At 40.2% G+C, this 21,476-nt stretch overlaps 1 protein-coding gene across 8 annotated transcripts in view; it reads left to right on the top strand.

Annotated features, from left to right (window-relative positions):
- The window catches only part of IMMP2L (inner mitochondrial membrane peptidase subunit 2), an 846,530-nt gene that overhangs the window by 52,464 nt on the left and 772,590 nt on the right, over positions 1-21,476 (top strand). Inside the window, exon 4 of one of the 8 annotated variants that reach the window (XM_078851142.1) lies at positions 18,989-19,519. The exons of the other annotated variants lie outside the window; for them this stretch is intronic. Coding sequence (XP_078707268.1) covers positions 18,989-19,064 — 76 coding nt within the window. The 3' untranslated portion in view covers positions 19,065-19,519. Of the gene's footprint in view, positions 1-18,988; positions 19,520-21,476 lie in introns of those variants that run through there. 8 annotated transcript variants of the gene reach the window in all.

The raw sequence follows: 21,476 nt of genomic DNA, 5'->3' as shown, positions 1-21,476 counted from the left end.
TTGTTTACATTTGCAGGAGATAATGGTGGCCACTTCTAGTTTACAATGTCACCTGAAAGTGAGAACAGGCATTCTCATGGCACTGTTGTAGCCGGTGTCGCAAGATATTAACATGCCAGATGTGCTAAAGATTCATTTGTCCCTTCATGCTTCAACCGTCCCAGGGGACATACATCCATGCTGATGATGGGTTCTGCTTGATAACAAGCCAAAGCAGTGTGGCCCAATGCATGTTCATTTTCATTATCTGAGTTGGATGCCACCAGCAGAAGGTTGATTTTCTGTTGGTGGTTCAGGTTCTGTAGTTTCTGCATTGAAGTGATGGTCTTTTAAGACTTCTTAAAGTCTTAAATTCTCCACACCTTGTCTCTCTCAGATTTTGGAAGACACTTCAGATTCTTAAACCTTGGGTCAAGTGCTGTTGCTATCTTTAGAAATCGCACATTGGTACCTTCTTTGTGTTCTGTCAGATCTTCAGTGAAAGTGTTCTTAAAATGAACAACATGTGCTGGGTCATCATGCGAGACTGCTATAACATGAAATACATTGCAGAATTTGTGGCTAAAACAGAGCAGGGGACATACAATTTTCCCCCAAGGAGTTCAGTCACAAATTTAATGCATTATTTTTTAACAAGTGTCATCAACATGGAATGGTGGCCGAAGCATGAAGGGGCATAAGAATGTTCAACATTTTTGGCATGTAAGTACCTAGCAATACTGGCTACAAAAGTGCCATGCAAATGCCTGTTCTCACTTTCTGGTGACATTGTAATTAAGAAGAGGGCAGCATTATCTCCTATAAATGTAAGCAAACTTGTTTGTCTTAGTGATTTGGCTGAACAAGAAGTAGGACTGAGTGGATTTGTAGGCTCTGAAGTTTTACATTGTTTTGTTTTTGAGAGCAGTTATATAACAAAAAAAAAATTACATTTGTAAATTGCACTTTCATGACAAAAGTTTGTACTACAGTACTTGTATGAGGTGAATTGTAAAATACTATTTATTTTGTTTATCACTTTTACAGTGCAAATACTTGTAATAAAAATATTTCAATTGCAATACAGACTACAATAGACAATTTTTTGTCAGAAGGGCGTCACAGTGCAATGAAGTTTGAGACCCCCGTGATATAACCATATACTTAACACTCTATAGCGTATAACAATAATTTTTTAACATTTATCATTAACCATATATTCAATATTTAACCTTTAATAATTAAACATTAGACAATTTAACAGTTAAGCACTTAACACTAATCATCCAGTAAGCACTAGCCAGGCGGTTACTAGATGGGTAGGGGAAGATCTCACTCAGACCACAAAGAACCAGCTTTATTTACAGACAAAATCCACACATTCTAGGAATAAAAAGGTAAAATGGAAGATTAGACTTACACTCCTTCCCTTTGTGTCCCTCTTATTCATCTATTAAATGGTCCTTCTGTTCTGTCAGTAACAGAGTGCTGTCTGCTCCAGCCAGTGGCTTCCTCCCTGCAAGCTGCTGGCTATTTCTGAGGTGAGGAGCTGCCACTGAGGTGAACACTGGTTTCTGGTGGCAGATATGAAGCCCGCTTGGCTGCTGCTGCTGCGGTGGCCTCCTGCTGGCTAGGTAGATGGAACAGCTGTTGTCCAGGACAACCTTGGAATTCCATGATTGCTGCTGCTTTTATTGCTCCTTTACAAGCAGCTGCTTCTTTGCAGAGTTCTACTGCTGCTGCTTCTGAGGTGGCTTCTTCCTTGTAGGTATCTCACAGCTTCTTGTTCTTCCTGAAGGTCCCAATCCCACTACAAATTTAGCCTTTTGGCTGTCGCTCTTGTATACTGATTGGCTGAGCCTGAGTGACCAATCAGCTTTCAGAGATTAGCATATGTGAATTTGGCCCTGCCCAGTCACATGTACCTACACGTAATGGGAAGTTTCATATATTCCTATGGGCTGCTATACATTCCTATGGGATTTTGCTGAAATATTCCCCATCGGAAGTGATGCACTATTGTATCTCTATTACATCATCTGGAAATGATGCAACACTGTTCCCCTATTGCATCATCCCTATGCATTCCTCTGGGGCTTCTATGTACTCCTATGGGATTTTGCAGAGTCATTCCCCACAGGAAGTGGAATTTACCATTGTGTCACAGGAAGTGAAATTATTACATCATAGGTAATGGCTCCCTGTGTCTCTTAGAAATGGACTCCTCCACTACATCATCCCCGTATCTAAAATTTTGGTCAGCCATTTTGGATTTTCTAAATTTAAACTATTGTTAATTCCTATTTATTAAAGCTTTAATTTAAAAACTTATTACTGTTTTAAGCATTCCAAAAGGGTCCTGATTCAATCACCACTCTATAATTGTCCAGCTAAGAGAATTATAACTTTTTCTGATTTTTAAACCCTTTGAGGCTTTTCTGCAAGTTTTTATTAAAGGTGTCTATGAGGTAATTCAGACTGCTAGAGGCAAAGATCTTTTTCTGCAGTGCATATGTTAAAACATAAAAAATGCCTTTCCCCCCTCAATCTCATCTAAGCAGAGCATAAATCCTATATAAGGTGAGCCAAATTTTCAAAACCATGTTTGAGTCGGTTCAAAATGAATTCAACCATCACTAAAATTTGGCCCTTAACTTGGACATTACTGAATTACTAGGCTGTAATTTAAAATGAATAAGGTCTAATGACAGATTTTTTTTCTGGTAATTAAATGAATCTGAAGTACGAATATGAAGTAAATTAATTGAGTGTGTGTGATACATGTGGCTTTCTGCCATGGTGCTTTCCTTACATATTTATGTTGGGTAGCCTGTATCTAAAAATATAAAGCTTTGTTTTCTTTTTTTTTTTTTTAAATGCGTCTAGGTTATCTTCAGTGGTTAGAATCCAAGAACTTCATTGAGGTGTACACAATTAAAAAAGAGAGGTCATATTAATGGTAAAATAGTCCCTGATCCTGCAATAGGTATCATGGTGACCTCTGTGCGGGTAGAACTCTCAACCTGTGTGGAGCACCACTGAAATTAATAGGCTCCACTCACACATAGTGTACTGCAGAATTGGAGCCTATTTTGCCATGATGCCTAGTATAGGTTTGGGGATATCTTGTGTAATATTTTTATTTAAAAAGACATTGCCAAGGAATGATTTATAACACTAACATTTACTTTACATGTGTTTGTTGACAATCTGTGGTGACTGGGAATGAAATTTCCACTCCTCTCTTCCAGAGTTACTGGTATTTTTAATTTACTGTGGAAAAATATGGTTGGAACATTTGCTTTGGAGCCTTCTCCAGTGCGCACACTTGGAATTAGTTTTATACGGGCATGGCAAGAAAAAAAAGGGTAGGTCAAATTTTGGGATGAGTAAACTTGACATTATACTTTTTTAATTCAAACTTTAAAAACAGCAGACATATAACATATTTTAATATAGCTCTCTCTGTCACAGCTTCTTGTACTACTACATTCAGTTCACTAATGGCTGGGACAGTTTGACTCAGTTTAGTAGTGGAAATAGTATTGCTCTGATTCCAAATGCTGAATGTAGAAACTAACTTAACATTCAAAATGTTGTGCTTAATTTACACACTTAAAAACTGCTCATTTTACAGTGACTTACGACTAATGAAGCAGATTATACACCTAGGCATGCAAATGAAATCTTAAAAAAAAAACCAATGTGTGCACACTTGGATTCCAGTTAAGCAATTTTCAGGAACGCTATCTAAAGTGAAAAATGAAACTTCCTATAGTTACAGCATGAAGTCATCCATATTGATTGCTAAGGTCCTTCTAAAGGTTTGAAATTAAACCTTCTAAAAGACTGAAATTGAAGTGGAAAGAACACTAAAATATATATTATAAGGGACAACTCTGGAAATATTGAAATAAATGATCTAAAAGATCTTGTTGATGTGTAATTTATATAATTATATAACCTTTACTAGGCTTAGGAAATAAGTTAATGAAAATATTTACATAATGCCATTTATCTGGAAACTTTCACAAATAGCATTATGTACTTCATGTCCTGAACTACTGTGAAATATTGATGTGCACTACTCCATAGCTTGTGTTTCCCCACATACTATTAGTAGCTGCATTTCAATACTCAGTGAAGTATTGAGGAGGGTAATAATTATTAAATAAATTATAACAATACCTACCTCTTATATTGAACTTTTTTTTGTAGCTCTTGAAATGCTTTACAAAGGAGGGCAGTATCATTATCTCTGCTTTACAGATGGGGAAACTGAGGCAGAGAGGCACAGCAACTTGCTCAATGTCACTCAGCAGGCCAGTGGCTGAGCTTGAAATTCAAACCAGACCTCCTAAGTCCCAGTCCAGTGCACTGTCCACTAGGCCACACTGTCTCTGGCTGTAGTCAAAGCAGTTTATAGACATTTCCTAATAAATTCTAACAAAACCTCTGTGATAAAAGTATGTAGATAGCATATTTGAAATATTGAGCATTATAAAACTATATACATTTTACAGACAGGGAAACTGAGGCAGGGAGATTTTTCTTGTTTGCGGCTCATGTAGCATGAGTTTCAAAGTCTTCTAGTCTACAAACTCCCAGTCCCATGCTTAATTCACTACACCACTCTGCTGCCTGTGATTCCATTTTGTATATCAGTTTATCAAGCACTTTGGGCTCCTGTTCAAATGTACACTTAAAGAATAACTTTAGTCACTGTTTAAATACAACCATCAGATCATTGCAGTAAATTGCAGCAACTATTTAAACAGTTTACATCAAATATGCATGACTAATTAGGTGAGGAAATGAAGAATCTTGTAGAATTCAAACTATAGATGGAATTTTAGGTATGCAGAAGCCAAACCAGTGCCCTGTGACTAATTTAGCTTAACTGCTTACATGGGAGCAAATTCGCAATTAAGAAAATAACAACTATTACCTTGTTTGGACTTGCTGAGAAAAAGATAAAATATGGAAAAAGACCATTTTTAATAAAAGTAAGAATATTTTACTAGGCAAACACACGAGCTGTACTGCCTGTAATAGAAAAAATTCATTTATAACCTTCTGAGTCATATGTTCACTAAACACAATGTCAATTCACATATAACTAAACCTATGAGATTAAGTCTGTTTGTTTTTCTTTTTGAGATATGACTATTATACAACATGATGAAATTCTGTTTCATCTAGGAGCTTTATACAGTAAATTCAGATAGATAATTGCCTCAGCATGGCCTAGATAAAATTTGATTGTGACTTCCATGCTTTTGAGAGTCTTTCCCATACACCAGAATCAACTCAACATTAATTTTGTGATTTTAAAAATATAGTATTTGGGAATCATTTGAAGGCACAAAGATGCTAAATGTAAAGATGCTGAGTCTCTTGTGAAATCATCATAATATAGAGTTGGATGAGTGTGTTTTTTATGGTTATTTTGCTTGTCAAATACTTCTGGAGATAGAGTGCATGGAACCCTGGCCATTCTGTCCCTGTGTGATCTGCCATGTCTCTATAGGTATGCCTACACTGCATCTGGGAGTGAGCCTCCCAGTCCAGCTCCACAGAGTTGTGGTGACAGGGCTCATGCTAGCCTGCTAAAAATAAAATATGTAGACGTAGCTCAGGCTCTCAAGTCTAGGGAGTGGGCTTGAGAGTCCAAGCTCTAGCCCGAACTGCAAAGTCTACACTACTGCTTTTAGCATGCTAAGGTGAACCCATGCTAATGCAAGTCTCTGGACCTGAGCTGGGAGGCTCACTTCTGGATGCAGTTATACATATATCTGATATACTTGTACCAGTTTGTGTATATTTGTTACAGGTGTGTTTGTGACAATCTCTGTTGCTCTCTGACTTCTTTCCACAGGTCAGAATTTCTAAAGGTAGTTGCTATGGTCAGAAAAATGGTCACAATTATTAAATCCCAAACATTTTGAAATAAAGTTGAAATTTATGATACAAACTGAGAAATATGTTAGGCCTTATAAATTTCATGGAAACCAACATTTTGAGTGTTCAAATCATGAATTAACAAAAGTTTCCTTCCTTGTCATCAGTTTCCACCACCCCCTATATAATGTTCATAAAAGCCTATATATTTTACAGTTATTTTATTAATGAGTCTGTGCCTAAGAAGTGTAAAAAGATAATCCATACAAATGTATTTATTGAAAGGTACACTGAATTTTGATCAACCATTGCTACTCTGAACAGTCATTCATATTTTATTTTTAGCGTACTACCATGAGTCCTGTCACCACAACTCCCAAGACTGGGAGACTAAAGAACCTATATAAATGTAAACTTAGCATTTAGAATGCAGTGTGATGATCATAGTTTATGCTTTATTTCTTAAGATTTCAGAAACTTTTTTCCTGTCTCAAATATTGAACTAGAATACCTCTGCTTGACCTTCTGGAGTCTGCCTATTTCTGTTCTATTATTGTTTGTATTTAGGGCTCAATATATAGTCTTCTCGGATGCTGGACACTGCATGAAGAAGCTGTGCTGACATAGAAGTGAAATAATCACTTTACTTTTTGGGCCTTGGTGACCTCAAAAGATCCTCCTCTTTTCTTCTCTTTCTTTGGCTGGAGACAGAATTTTCATTGTTTTTTCTTGATAAAAATCATGTGTGTAATTCTACTTTTATTATCTTATGTACTTTATGGTCTTTTCTTAGATTAGATATTATACTATATATTACAGGTTTTATAGAGTTGGGGAAAGACAAACCTATTGTACCTTGTATTTGTAAAGTGGGTAAATTCTGTTTCCCAAATAAGGTTTTCAAGTACTGTACACAATCCTGGGTTTCATTAAAAAAAATGTTAGAAGCAGGCGTGCTCTAGACAGGCAATTTTTGTTGTACTGTTGAAATTGAAGTTACAGAGGGGAAAAGCTGCCCCAATTAGTCTTCCCTCTTCCTCCTTTCCTCCTCCTGCCCCTCCTGCCAAATGAAGTGAGCAGGCTTTACCAGGAATATCACTTGACTTGATTGCAAGAATCTTTCCTTATGAGTGGAAGGCTGGATTCCTTGAGCCAAAAAGTACCATATGTATGGACAGGCTGTGTTTAAAGATTTTTTTAAAGTTCACAATTAATCCTTAGAATTGGAAAGGAGGTAGTCTGTTTCGTGTTAGGTTCCTGTTAGGTGCGGAAATGAATTGTAGATTTAGAAAACCTGATGAAAGGAATGGCTGTAATGGAATAATTTGTGGAAAGATCCACTTTCATAGCATGACAAATGGAAAGTATACCAGCCAGTGAGACCACCATATTGTGTTCTATTTTATTTCAGTTCTTGTACTAGACTGGTCATCCAGGTATCTGCTTGCCACTTACTGAGAAAAGTTAAATAGTAAATTATCACTGGTTGCAATTTTTGTTATCTTATTTGTTAGCACACATTACGGGTTGATAAATAAATAACCGTCACTTCCATGGTTAAGCTCATCTGGCTGGCTGAAGCAAGCACTTTGCCTGTTGTTGAAGCTGACCAGAACATACCAATCAATATTGATAGAAGAAGCAACTGTCTTTCTACTGCAGCAACATCTATTAGATAAAATGATTACATCAGTCATTTGGTATAATAGGTGTAATATAACAGAGAACAGAACTTTGTAAAAGGATCAATATCCTCTACTTCAAAAATAAATGTTGAGGTACTGTAGCAACAGGAAATGATTACCTTTATTAGCCTTATTCCAATGATATCCCTTATTTAAGGGATATGTCTACACTTATTGTGGATGAATGCTGCGGTCAATAGTGAAGACCTGCTAAATCGACCGCAGATCGCTCTCCCTTCTCTGGTACTCCACCAGAATGAGACGCATAAGGTAAATTGATGGGAGAGTGTAAACACTGCAATAAGTTGACCTAAATTACATCGACTCCAGCTATGTTATTTACATAGCTGGAGTTGCGTAACTTAGGTAGACTTAACCCCGTAGTGTAGACCTTCCCTAAGTATATGGATCTGAGTTTGATAGCCAAAAATTCCTGTTAAAATATATGACTGTGTATACTAATTACACCCCAACATGTGTATATTTGTTTATGGCTGGCTAACTTCTTTACCGGGAGATTGCAGGCTGCAATCCTCATCCAACTAAAGTACTGCTAATGCAGTGGCTGAAGTGTGCTGAAAAAACTATCATTTATTATCACAGTGTGTTTAGTTATTGCTATTATTGCATGTGTGTGTGTACAGTTTTTATTCTCTCCTTAAAAGGTAGCAATGGGTAAAAAATAAAGTTTTGAACAGGTATACTAGATATAATACAATTATTTCACTTGTGTATTTCTACACAGACTGACACCTGTAGACTAATTCAGTCATAACCTCTGGAAAAACTTCCATTGACTGACAGGGTCAGGATTTTACCTGAGATTTTTATAACCTCATGTGTACAAATGCGCACTTGCCATTACAAAGATTTTGCTTCTGACCTGACTGTGCTCATACTGAAATAAATGGGAGTTATGCTGTTGTCTTCCATGGCAGTATTCAGTTGTGAATGAAAAATAAAAGGATAAGGGTTATATTAAGTTCCCACCAGAAATGTAATTGATTCTAGGAAGTGGGATAGAGGAGAGAAAAAAATTAGGTCTGTATGTGACCATTTGTATGAGCTCATATAAATTTTATAAGGTGACCAGGTACCATGGTGGTGGGAGCAATGTAAATATATAGGGAAGACCAGCAATTTTCTAAATCTAACTTGTGAAATGAAATCAGGTTCTTATTCTTTTTGGTCTCCTTTAATTTTTTTGTCAGTATGTGGGGGGAAAAATCCAAAGAAATCTACAAATGAAGTAACTTTTACTATTCTTTCTGTTATTCAGTGGAATAGTAAGCAATATAGAATGGGGTTTTCTCTCTTGTTCTTGATGACCAGCAGTCATAGTATTTTGAAGATAGTGGGTCTAAATGGGCAGCCAGCTGTTTGAAATATTGCAGAGATTACACCTGTGATTTGACTGGCTGGAAAGCCATCTGTGATCCTGTTGCTGTGGCTGACTTACAGCATGATGGTTGACTACTCTTTGGAAGTCATGTTGTGCAAATGGAGTTTAAAAGCTGTCCTGATTTAGAAAGATGTCATTTTTACTTTTTGAAATATTTATAATTTTGATCCTAGGAACTTGCTTTGATTTCAGAGGAGCCTAATGCTATATAAATGCCTGCTGTGCTGTATGTACAGTAAGGTAACAGAGTACACATCTTAGACATTTTTTATCCATATAAAGAATGTGGGTAATTTGGTAGCAGAATTTTTAAAATCAGATAAACCAATAAAATGCTTTGCTGCAGCCAAGTGTGTACAGATTATTTACACAGGGGCACTGGTATGCAGGTACCCTGTTAAAAGTTGTTTACTTCAGTATAATGGATAAAGCATGCTGCCAGGCCATCTGGAATGGCTCAAGAGCATGAGTACCAAACTCAGGGCAGACTGTTAAGAAGCCGGACACAAACTCCAAACGGGTTGGGAGTTCTGTACTTAGATTTTGCCAACCAAGTATCAAGTGTAAACTCCCCAGGCACTGTAATAGGCTAACCATGGAGTCACAGTCAGTTGCCTTGGGTATTCTGATCTATCTTGCCACCCAGGCACTCTTTCTTTTATGATAGATGGTCCCTCACACCAAAAATCACAATTATTCAGATTATTCCCAATTAGAAAGGGCCAGTCACTTACCCCAGATTAACTGCAATTTAGATCTTACACCAAAGAAAATGCCTGTAGCCAATCCTATGATTAACTAAAGATTTACTAAAGATTAAGATTAATTTACTAAAGATTTATTAAAGATTAAGAAAAAGAAATGAGAGTTTTTTACAAGGTTAAAGCAGATAAACATACACACAAGGAGTTAGTTTTATGTTTAAAAAGGTGTTAGAGGCTGCTGTAATATGCAAACTGTATATGTCCTTTAGGGCTGACCCAGGCTCAATAGCTGGGGGTTCCTTTCTTATGCTTAGAAAAATTGCCCTTTCAAAATCCAAGCAGTATAGAGAGACAATTCCTTTTTGTTGGGGGATTTTTATTTGCTTCCCCACAGAGCTCAAACTGATAGGATGTGTTCATGCTAATGTCTCCTCTTCATGGAGGGGTGGGGAAGATTGCAGTTAACGAAGTCTTTGTTTCAGAATGGCTCATTTGGTTTCAGTGGCCATTCTTGGTGGGCAGCACCTAGCCCCTTCTGTAGGAAGCCAGCATTTTACATTAATTAAAGCTTCTTTCCTGTTTGATGACTCAAACAATTACAGAGGATTACAATGCAAGCACTTATCACCGTATAATGTGGCGTACAGGTATTATAAGTGAGATTCATACATGCAGCATCCTACAAGTGTTTCATAAAGTCTAAACACATTTTTATAAATTTAGCGTGTGTTTTAATAATGGTAACATACAGGTGAACCAGACTGGTTCCAGCTGTATGTTTGTCAGTGCTCAGTTGAGTCCCAGGGACCTTGTCATGAGCTCGCACCTGGTCTGCCAGAGTGTCACACACAATCCTGCACTCAGACTGGCAGCTAAAATGAGTACTTCAGCAACAAATTGAGGATTTCAGTGCCCATAGGAGTATGTGGTGGTCAGTTTAGGTGCCCAGATAAAAAACCCCACAATAAATAGTAGCTTTTTATATTAGAATAATAAGGGGAACATTGACTTTTTTCTCTACACCTTTGTAGACCTTTGTTAAGGGCCAGATTCAGTCCTGCACTGAAGAGAGGGGCCTGAAGTGGGGCAGAGAATCTGGTCCTAGGGGGTTACTTAAAATATAGAAAAGCTATAAATTTGCCTCTTTAAAATAAGAAAATTCCAGGAATATTATAATAAATATTCCTTTTAGCTTGTTACAGAAGGAGCATGGGCCAAGATCTTCCCTCCTTCACTAGATTCATGGGAGGAAACTAACTCTGTATACATTTGGGCCTTTCTGTGGCCCCTAAACCATGCTGAGCCCCACAGCTACCTGAATAGTGATCTGTGCTCCAGGATTGGCTCTGTGTGCCTCTGACAGCCCCACCCCTCTGCATTGTGGTGAACCATGTGACTGGGGTCAACCCCTAGCTCCAGCTGCCCTCTGCAGAAAAGATTATACAGCCTTCAGTGGCATAGCACCCTTCCACGGGGAAAGGAGGTGAAATATGTGGTTGGAGAGTCTCCTTTGCGCAGGTATCTAAGGGTCAGGAGCTCGGCTTTGTCCTTCACTGATTGTTCCAGGGTGCTAATCCCGTCCTGCATGTACATGAACTGCCATGTTTTTTCTGTGCAATGTAGTTGTAGCTGTATGAGGCCCATGATATTAAGAGACGAGGCTTCTGTTTGCCAAAAGCTGGGAATGGGTGATGGATCACTTGATGATTACCATGGGCAGCGTGTATCATAGGCTGGGGCAGGCTAAGCCTCGCCAAACAGCCCCGCCTGGCCCCGATCACGCTCTGCCCCAAGGCCCCCTCCTGCTTGCTGCTTCCCTCTTGGCCCCAGCCCAGGCAGGCTGCTTCCTTTCAGGGAAGTGTGCTAGGGATGGGGTTAGGGTGGCTTGGGCTGCTTAGCACTTGGGGGCCCCTGGGCACTTGGGCTGGTTGGGCCATGGCACCTAGTGCTCTGGGGGCTGGAGGTGCTGGGGCTGTCTGCCTTGTGCTCAGGGGAGTCTGGGGGTGCTGGGGCCATGGGGCCTGGCACTCCAGGGCTGAAGGCCCTGGGGTGGGCGGGAGGGGGGGCTGGCAGCCACGGGGAGGCTTCTTGCATGTGGAGGCTGGTAGAAAGTGAACTTGGGAGGCAGTCACATAGCACTACAGGTTGCAGGACTCAACTGCCTACCTTTGGGTTCTGGATTGGAACCCCTACTCACTCTCTGATGAGGCTGGAGGCAAAAAGCCTATCCCTCATACTAGAGGCTCAGGACTAAGAAGTTCCCATATCCCAGAGAATCATGACTCTGGGGCTTTGGTTGGGTGAAGACTGAAGCTCTTTACAGAGCAGTGGAACTAGCCTTTGTTGGACTCTTTACATACCTCGGAAAGGGTGGGAAGCAACTTGTGTGCCAGATGGAGAGCTGAGTCGCAGAAAGATCACCACAGGACGGGAGCAGCTATCAACAGGGGCCACAGAGCCAGAATGTCATGTCCTTGCCCAACTACTAGGTGGTACCAGTGGGGAGCAGACCTCTTTACAGGTGTATATATGGAAATTGCCAAAAAAGTATCTAAAATTAGATTCTGAGCTACTCAACTTCTATCTTACCATGCAGTTTCATCATTGAAAAACTCTGTTGTATATCTCACGTTCTATAACCTGTGCTTGTGATCTTAATGTTCCTCTTAAGCATAATCTGAGATGCTGCCTTCTCAAAGCATTTAAGTCCCAGTGGTGCCAATGAATCTCCAAGTGCAAAGATCTGCTCACAAAGAGCAGCTTCCTGGATTGTGGCCCAGTTGTTCCTCCTTTTCATTTATTTTAAACAATTTAAGAATTAAATTCAAAATAAAAAAAATCTGTCTATATGTATGTACCACTACAACAATCCAGTCTGAAGATTGTCCCCCGAAAAAAGGATGGAAAAAATGGAACATCTTTTCCTAGTGATGATAACCCTTTTGAGATTACCTCATTTGTTCTAGTTTCTGTGAATTTACTCTCCTCTGAAGCATGTCAGTCCCTTGATATCAGGGTTTGCATTTTCCATTGCTAAATTGCTACACAAAATATATTAAAATATTCTGGAAAGGATGGCTCCAATGGCACCAAAGGGTTAACGAAGAAATGCATGTAGAGGGTTTATAATTTGGTTTATTACACTCGGAAGCTAACATGGAGTAATCTCACTTAAGCAACGAAGCATGAACTTTTAAACAAAATACTCAGGTGACTTTAACAGGAAAACAGTAGTTCCCTTGAGGTAATGCTGCTGTAAGAATGGAATTGCTTCTGCAGCTTGTAGGTTTAAAAAAAATTGATCCTAATAATGTTTTAGTCATGTTTATACGGTTTGTTGGTTTTCTTTCCATACAATCATAGAAATACTGATCTGATATATCACTATATGTGATATTTCTTCACACAATACATTATTCCAGAAATGACTTAATAATTTACATATCTTCAAAGTCTGTTGCAGCTGATCTCATATCTTTTAGATGAGAAACAAACTTCCCTTAGGCCATCTTAGTCATATTATGACCAACCATAAGTATTAATTGCAGGATGTTACTTCTAGGAACCATTCAACAAGTATATATGCTGGGAAAATGAATTCTGCTTACATATCAAAAACATTTATTTAAAATCTAACTGAAGATAAAAGAAAACCCTGGGTCAGGAACAGTAGTGAATAAATGGTCAGTCTGAATATTTTTACATGTAAGAAGTGAGCCTGGTCTTTATTTTGTATTATGCTGTCCCCTTCTCAAAAAACAAACACAAGACCGTGGCAAAAATCAAGTTTAAAATGGTAATTATGATCGTTGCTATATTTTCTAGGCAAGTGATATTAGCCAATAGACATGAATGAAAAATTCATCTTGTCATTGTTTTTAATGCAAATAGTTAGTACTGGAAACCTACTCTACCGAAATACATGCATTGTACATAAAGAAATACTGGTAATGAATGGAACTGGTAAAAACCAAATGAAAAAATCAGCTGATGCAAACCTCAGCGAAGGCTGTATATTTTTATAGCATTGTTTGTAGATTAAACATATTTTAGCAATGGAGATTTTTAAGAAATGAATGAGACATAACTGTGTTGTCTTTTTTATAATATTATCCGTTAGTGACCAGTGTCTGATATAACTTATACTTTATATTGACTTTAATTCAGTGGTTTTCAAACTTTTGTGTTGGTGACCCCTTTCACACAGCAAGCCTATGAGTGCGACCCCCCCCCTTATAAACTAAAAATCCACTGTTTAAATATTTAACACTATTATAAATGATGGAGGTGAAGTGGGGTTTTGGGGTGGAGGGAGACAGTGCACGACCCTCTACATAATAACCTTGTGACTCCCTGAGGAGTCACAACCCCCAGTTTGAGAACCCTTGCTTTAATTAGTTCTTTTAGGGGAAGCATTATCTCTCATTATGGGAGTGATGACTTCTAGGTTCTGTTCTACTCACATTTATTTGTATTACTGTGGTGCCTAGAAGCCCTAGGAATGGATCAGGACCCTGTTGTGGTAGGTGCTGTACAAATACAGAACAAAAAGATGGTGCATGCCCCAGAGAGTTTACAATCTAAGATGAGAGACAACAGATGGATAGAGACATAGATGGAAGAGTACAAGGAAATAATGAGCTATTACTGACCAGAATGATAGGCAGAGGTCTCAGTGCACTAGCAGCCTAACTGTAAAGTTTTTTTGTAGGCATCATGACAAAGGAGAAATTTCAGGAGAGTTTATAAAAGAATAATGAGGTAGCTTTGTGGAAGTTTACGGGGAGCTCCTCCTAAGTATGTGGGAGAAAGCATCAAGTAGCTTTTTTGAAATTTTAACAAATGGAGTGTGAAGGTTAGCATCATTGGCCCATTGTAGGCAGGAGCTCACATCTCAATAGTGAATGAAATGATCGGTTGGGTGTGTATAGGCCATGAAAGTGAAGGCATCCAGCTTATGTTTGATGCAATAGAAAAGGGGAACCAGTGGAGGTATGCAGCAGCAGCATTCTCAATGGATATGAGTGGGGGAAGAATTTGTAAAATTTGAATTTCCCAAGGCCAGAGAAAAGGATGTTGCACTAATTGAGTGTGAGATGATAATGTGGATGACAGTTTAGCTTTGTGGATGGATAAGAAAGGCTGTATCTCAGAGAAATTATGCAGAAAGAATTGGCAGTATTTAGAGAGAGCCTGGATGTGAGGACAAAGAGAGAGGTTTCTTATGAGCCAGAGTGACATGCAGGGTGGAGATGTTGATCATGAAAGGAGGGGGCTTGAGAGGAAGAGTGATTAGGAGCTCTGTTTTAACCATGTTAAGCTTGAGCTGATGGCTAGATAACCATGAGGAGACATCCAAGAAACAGGCTGAGGTTTTAGTTTGGACAGAAGACTGCTCTGGAGTACAAAGGTAGATTTGTGACCTGCCATAAGAATATAAGAATGGTCATGGGGGGGTCAAACCAATGGTCCATCTAGCCCAGTATTCTGTCTTCAGACAGTGGCCAATGCCAGATGCTTCAAAGGGAATGAAAAGAACAGGGCAATTATCAAGTTATCCATTCCCCCTATGTCCAGTCCCAACATATGGTAGTCAGAGGTTTAGAGACACCCGTATTGCATCCTTGACCATGTTGACTAATAGCCATAGATGGACCTATCTTCCATGAATTTATCTAATTATTTTTTGAACACAGTTATACTTTTGGCCTGCATAATATCCCCTGGAAATGAGTTCCACAGGTTGACTGTGTTGTGTGAAGGAGTACTTCCTTTTGTTTGTTTTAAACCTGCTGCCTATTAATTTTATTGGGTGACCCCTGGTTCATGTGTTGTATAAAGGAGTAAATAACATTCCCTATTCAGGTTATCCATGCCATTCATGATTTTACAGACCTCATGTTCCCCCTTGTCACCTCTTTTTTTCAAGCAGAAAAGTCCCAGACTTTTTAATCTCTTCACATATGGAAACTGTTCTATACCCTTAATAATTTTTGTTGCCTTTCTCTGTACTTTTTCCATTTCTAATGTATCTTTTTTGAGATGGGGCAACCAGAACTGCACACAGTATTCAAGGTGTGGGCGCACCATGGATTTATATAGTGGCATAATGGTATTTACTGTCTTATTATCGATCTCTTTCCTAATGGTTCCTAATATTCTGTGATGTCTCCAAGATCTCTTTCTTGAGTGGTAACAGCTAATTTAAACCCCATCATTTTATATGTATAGATGGGATTATGTTTTCTAATGTTCATTACTTTGTATTTATCAATATTGAATTGCATCTGCCATTTACTTACCCAGTCACTCAGTTCTGTGAGATCCCTTTGTAACTCTTTGCAGTCTGCTTCAGACTTAAATATCTTGAGTAATTTTGAATCAAATGTTGCCACCTCACTGTTGACCCCTTTTTTCCAGATCATTTATAAATATGTTGAACAGCATTGGTCCCAATACAGATCTGTCGGGGACACCACTACTTATCTCTCTCCGTTCTGAAAACTGATAATTTATTCCTACCCTTTGTGTTCTGTCTTTTAATCAGTTACTGATCCATGAAAGGACCTTCCCTCTTATCCCATGACTGCTTAATGTGCTTAAGAGCCTTTGGTGAGGGACCTTGTCAAAGGCTTTCTGAAAGTCCAAGTACACTATATCCACTGGATCATCTTGGTACACATGTTTGTTGACCCCCTCAAAGAATTCTAATAGATTGGTGAGGCATGATTTCCCTTTACAGATGTCGTGCTGACTCTTCCCCAGCAAAATTGTATTAATCTGTGAGTCAGCACAAAGTTGAATTTGTGTTTGTGGATGAGAATACCCAGAGATAATGTGTTACAGGAGAAGAGAAGGGGACCAAGGATCCAGCCTTGTGGAACTTCACCAGAAAGTTGGAGGAGAGATGAGGATGATCCTCCAAAGGTTGCTATGAGTGATTAGAGTGATTAGGAAGGAGTGATTAGAGAAGTAGGAGGAGAACCAGGAGAGGAAACCATAATGCAAACTGAGACATGACAAGATTTCAATAAGAGCATGATCAACAGTGTTGAAAGTGTCCAACAGGTTAAGGAAAATGAGGATGGAGTACTGGTTTTGAGTTTTGGCTAGGAGGAGGTAATTAAAGACTTTGGGAGTTTCAGTGGAGTGCAAGGGGCAGAAGCTGTGTAGGAGAGGGCCTAGAATAGAATTGGAGGACAGGATCTTCAGACAATGATTTTAAACAATGCGTTCACATACTTGCTGTATGACCTTGGGCAAGCCACTTCTTCCTTCTCTGGTGCACTTTCCCCATCATAAAATATATATTACACTTCATAAGCAAAAATCTATCTTAAAATTATTTAACTTTTGGAAATTTGTAGCTAAGGTTCGAACTACATCTTAACTCTTTCTACAATGGTCTGACCCTTGCCTATCTACCTCAGATTCCATTAGCATTCCACATATAAAGTGGAATAGATATTCTCTCTCTCTCTCTCTCTCTCCTGCTGTTGTTTCTTAGGCCTTGTCTGCACTACGCAGTTTTGTCTACAAAGTGTTAGCTTTCGTCGACAAAACAGTGATGTAAACACTGTGATGCTCCTCCCACCGATGTAACTGCCCTACAATGACAGAATAAAATCACTTGGATGAGTGTCATAGAGCTTTTTGCAGTATAGTTAGAGTGATGCAGCATCAGTGTAGATACTGCACTTGCTTATCTCACCCTGACTGGCTGCCAGGAGGTGTCCCACAATGCCCATCCTCATTTTTCTGGTCAGCAGTTTGAAATCTGCTGCCCTGAAGGTACACAGATGTGCACCTTTCCCCCATTTAAAGGCCTGGGAATTTTTGAAATTCCTCTTTCTGTTTGCTTGGCATGAACAGTTCAGACAGAATCTTCCCAGCTGACCATGCTGGCTTTCTGCAGTAAACGCTCTCCCGGATGGAGAACACCGGAACTGTTGGATCTGCTGAGTCTATGGGAGGAGTAGCAGCCATGTTACTCTGTATTCGCAAAAAGAAAAGGAGTACTTGTGGCACCTTAGAGACTAACCAATTTATTTGAGCATAAGCTTTCGTGAGCTACAGCTCACTTCATCAAGCTGTAGCTCACGAAAGCTTATGCTCAAATAAATTGGTTAGTCTCTAAGGTGCCACAAGTCCTCCTTTTCTTTTTATGGGAGGAGGCTGTGCAGTCACAGCTTTGCTCCGGCTGTAGGAACTTTTGAAACTTATGGGCTTATTGCTTGGAGAAGGGGCATGAGAGGAATACACTGGAGTGTCCTGCTAAGAGCAAGGAGCTGACGCAGACATACCAGAAGGCAAGACAGGTGGCAAAGACATGTGGTGTGGTGGCAAAGACATGCTGTTTCTATAACAAGCTACATACCATCCTCGGTAGCCACCCCACCTCCACCACCAAGAGCCCCGTGCATGCTTTGCGGGGCTGGAGGCAGCGGCCAGTGCATTCAACCCCAAGGACGAAGTGGTGGACGAGGAAGTGGGAGCTGGAGGATGATGTGGAGCACACGACAGGGTATTTTGGTTATCCGGTGCATCAGGATCTCTTTTCTACTCCAGAGGGGTCTAGCCAATCCCAGCACTATGGCTCTGGCATGCAGGATGCAGGAGAGGGGAGCTCTGGTAACTTGCTCATTTTGCTTTGATACTGCACGGCGAGAGGAGATTGAGCTCTCATGTACTTTGTTGCATGGTAGAGCAGGGATAAGGGACAGAAAGTAACAGAGCCTGTCCATCTATGTTGTGGGTCCACAGAGGAAAATTTGTTAATGTACATGGGGATGTCCCTGGAATCCTCCATTGTGATCTCTAGGAAACTTTCCTGTAGGTTTTCTGCAATCCTCTTCTGAAGATTCCTTGGCAGAGCTGCCTTGTTTTTCCTCCTGCTGTAGGAAACTTTGCCGCGCCACCTGGCAATTATTTCTGCAGGGATCAGAGCGGCACACAGGAAAGCAGCATACAGAGCCGGTCTGAAACCATACACAGGCAGGAGATGCACTCTTGCATCCTGAGTTACCCTTAGGAGTGAGATATCTGGTTCAATTACCTTAGCCTGTGGGAAAGGGTACCAATATTCAGAATTGTCTCCCTAGTCACTTGTAGTAACCCCCTTCACAAGCCATCCTTTGTCCCTTCTTGCCCATTCCTCTTGCCACCACTTCCCTCCATGAACTCATCATATTTGGGACTCACACCAACTTGTGTGCTAGCTCAGAGTCAGCAAGAAAGCTGTGTGTAACTTTTGTGATTCATGGCTGTGAGCGCACTCACAATACTGTCTCTGTTCATTATTTCTTTGGCTTCTGCAGATGTGCCTTTGAGGACCCACTCCTTCACACTGGCAGAGCACCTTTGTCAGATAAGGTGGTGAACCAGGAGGAGTAAAGAGGATATGTTTTGCAAAGTGCTGCATTCATCAGATGCATCACATAGCGAAACAAGAGCATGGAGGGAGACAATTTAATGGAAGGCTGAGGCTGGATAGCCTGGAAAGGACTTGGGGGCAGGAGTGGATGATAAAGCTTCTGGAAGGCCAGACAGAGACCAGGAAGTTCCTCATTACTCTGCAATCTAAGCACATTCGTGCATTATTTTCCCTGTGGCCACTACAGAACTCCTATCCATACCCTCTCGAAACTCCTCCACTGTAGTCCTCTTGTGTTCCCTGTCCCTCACAGTACTCTGTACATTCAGTGTTAAGAACTGGTTTCCCAGCAAAAGCTGGAGTTACACACAGCTATGAGAGCCCTAACTGTGAGACTGTTCCTTATTGTCATGTCCCCTGTTTCACCAAAAATTAGTGTTTTGTCCTGTTGTTAAACTTGAGCCTTCAAAATAAAATGACTGTTTCTTTGTGACATGCATATAGCCACTATGTTTCAGTGATAACACTGCCTGATGTAAATAGGAATATTTGCTCACTACAATTAATGCTCAGGAAGCGAGCACTACAGGGTTAATTCAACGTGACAAATAATCATTGCCTGGCTGAATGCATGACATAAAGACATATTACAGGGAATCATTGTCAAAATGCTCCTTTAAAGCCTCCATGTTTTGAATAGCCTCCTGCTGCACCCTGTGACGGGTTGGATCACAGAAACCCCCTTAGGATGGCCACCTGATGTGCCAAGACTACTTCTGCTCCTGCTTTCCTGCCCTGTCAGCTTAGGACTTCAGTGCCCTGCCTGGTTTGAGCCAGACCCGCTAGCATGCTGCAAACCCAGACCCAGGTCTGAACCATGTCCCCTAACAGCTGTAGGCTTAATTGAAAGCAACTTAATTGAAAGTGTTCCTGTCCTTGACACTCAGTTGCCCAACTCCCAGTGGGGTCTAAACCCTAAATAAATCCTTTTTACCTGTATAAAGCTTATACAGGGTAAACTCATAAATTGTTTGCCCTCTATAATACTGGCAGAGGGATATGCACCAGCTGTCCCTCCACCCCCGGTATTAATACATACTCTGGGTTAAGTAAAAAGTGATTTTATTAAATGCAGAAAGTAGGATTTAAGTGGTTCCAAGTAGTAACAGACAGAACAAAGTGAATGACCAAGAAAAATAAAATAAAACATGCAAGTCTAAGCCTAGTACAGTAATAAAACTGAATACAGATAAAATCTCACCCTCAGAGATGTTTCAGTAAGTTTCTATCACAGACTGGATGCCTTCCTAGTCTGGGTACAATCCTTTTCCCTGGTACAGCCCTTGTTCCAGCTTAGGTGGTAGCTAGGGGATTTCTCATGGGGGCTGCCCCTTTGTTCTGTTCCACCCACTTATATATCTTTTGCATAAGGAGGGAATCCTTTGTCCCTCTGGGTTCCCACCTCTCCTTCTCAGTGGAAAAGCACCAAGTTAAAGATGGATTCCAGTTCAGGTGACATGATCACATGTCACTGTAAGACTTCATTACTCACTTGCCAGCACACAGGAAGACTTACAAGTAAAACAGAGCCATCAGCATTCAGTTGTCCTGGTTAATGGGAGCCATTAAGATTCCAAACCACGATTAATGGCCCACACTTCGCATATCTACAATAGGATCTCTTAGTTATATTTCATATTTCTAGTTTCAGATACAAGAGTGATACATTTATACAAATAGGATGATCACACTCAGTAGATTATAAGCTTTGTAATGATACCTTACAAGAGACCTTTCGCATGAAGCATATTTTAATTATATTCACACTCATCAGCATACTTTCATAAAATCGTGCAGAGTGCAACGTCACACACCCCTCTAGTTGCCTTTGTATCTGGCTGCTCAAAATCAGCAGCCAGCCGTCCATACTGGGGAAACTTTTCCCCCTTCACTTTGCAAATATTATGCAGAGCACAGCAAGGATCACTGGAATATTTTCCTCTTTGAGGTCTAACCAGCCAAAACGACAGCACCAGTGACCTTTTAATCGGCCAAAGGAACATTCAGCGGTCATTCTGTACCTGTTGTTGAAGTGCTCATTGCTGCTGCCTAGGTTTGCGGTGTAAGGCTTCATGAGCCACAGGAGCAAGGAGTAGACAGGGTATGCAAGGATCACTATGGGCATTTGCACATCCCCCATTGGAATTGGCTGGTCTGGAAAGAAAGTCTCAGCGTGCAGCTTTCTATACAGTCCAGTGTTCTGAAAGATGCATGCATCATGCCCCTTCCCTGACCACCCTGCATTGATGTCAGTGAAATGGCTCTGCAAGACCATGCAGAAGTAGCCCTTTTGGTTGATGTACTCCGTCACAAGATGGTCGGGGGCCAAAATTTTGATATTGTTGCCCATTCTCTGGGAATCTGGCCAAGAA

Source organism: Lepidochelys kempii, chromosome 1 (assembly GCF_965140285.1).
Source record: "Lepidochelys kempii isolate rLepKem1 chromosome 1, rLepKem1.hap1, whole genome shotgun sequence".
Taxonomy (NCBI): Eukaryota; Metazoa; Chordata; order Testudines; family Cheloniidae; genus Lepidochelys; species Lepidochelys kempii.
This window is presented reverse-complemented; position numbering and strand designations above follow the sequence as displayed.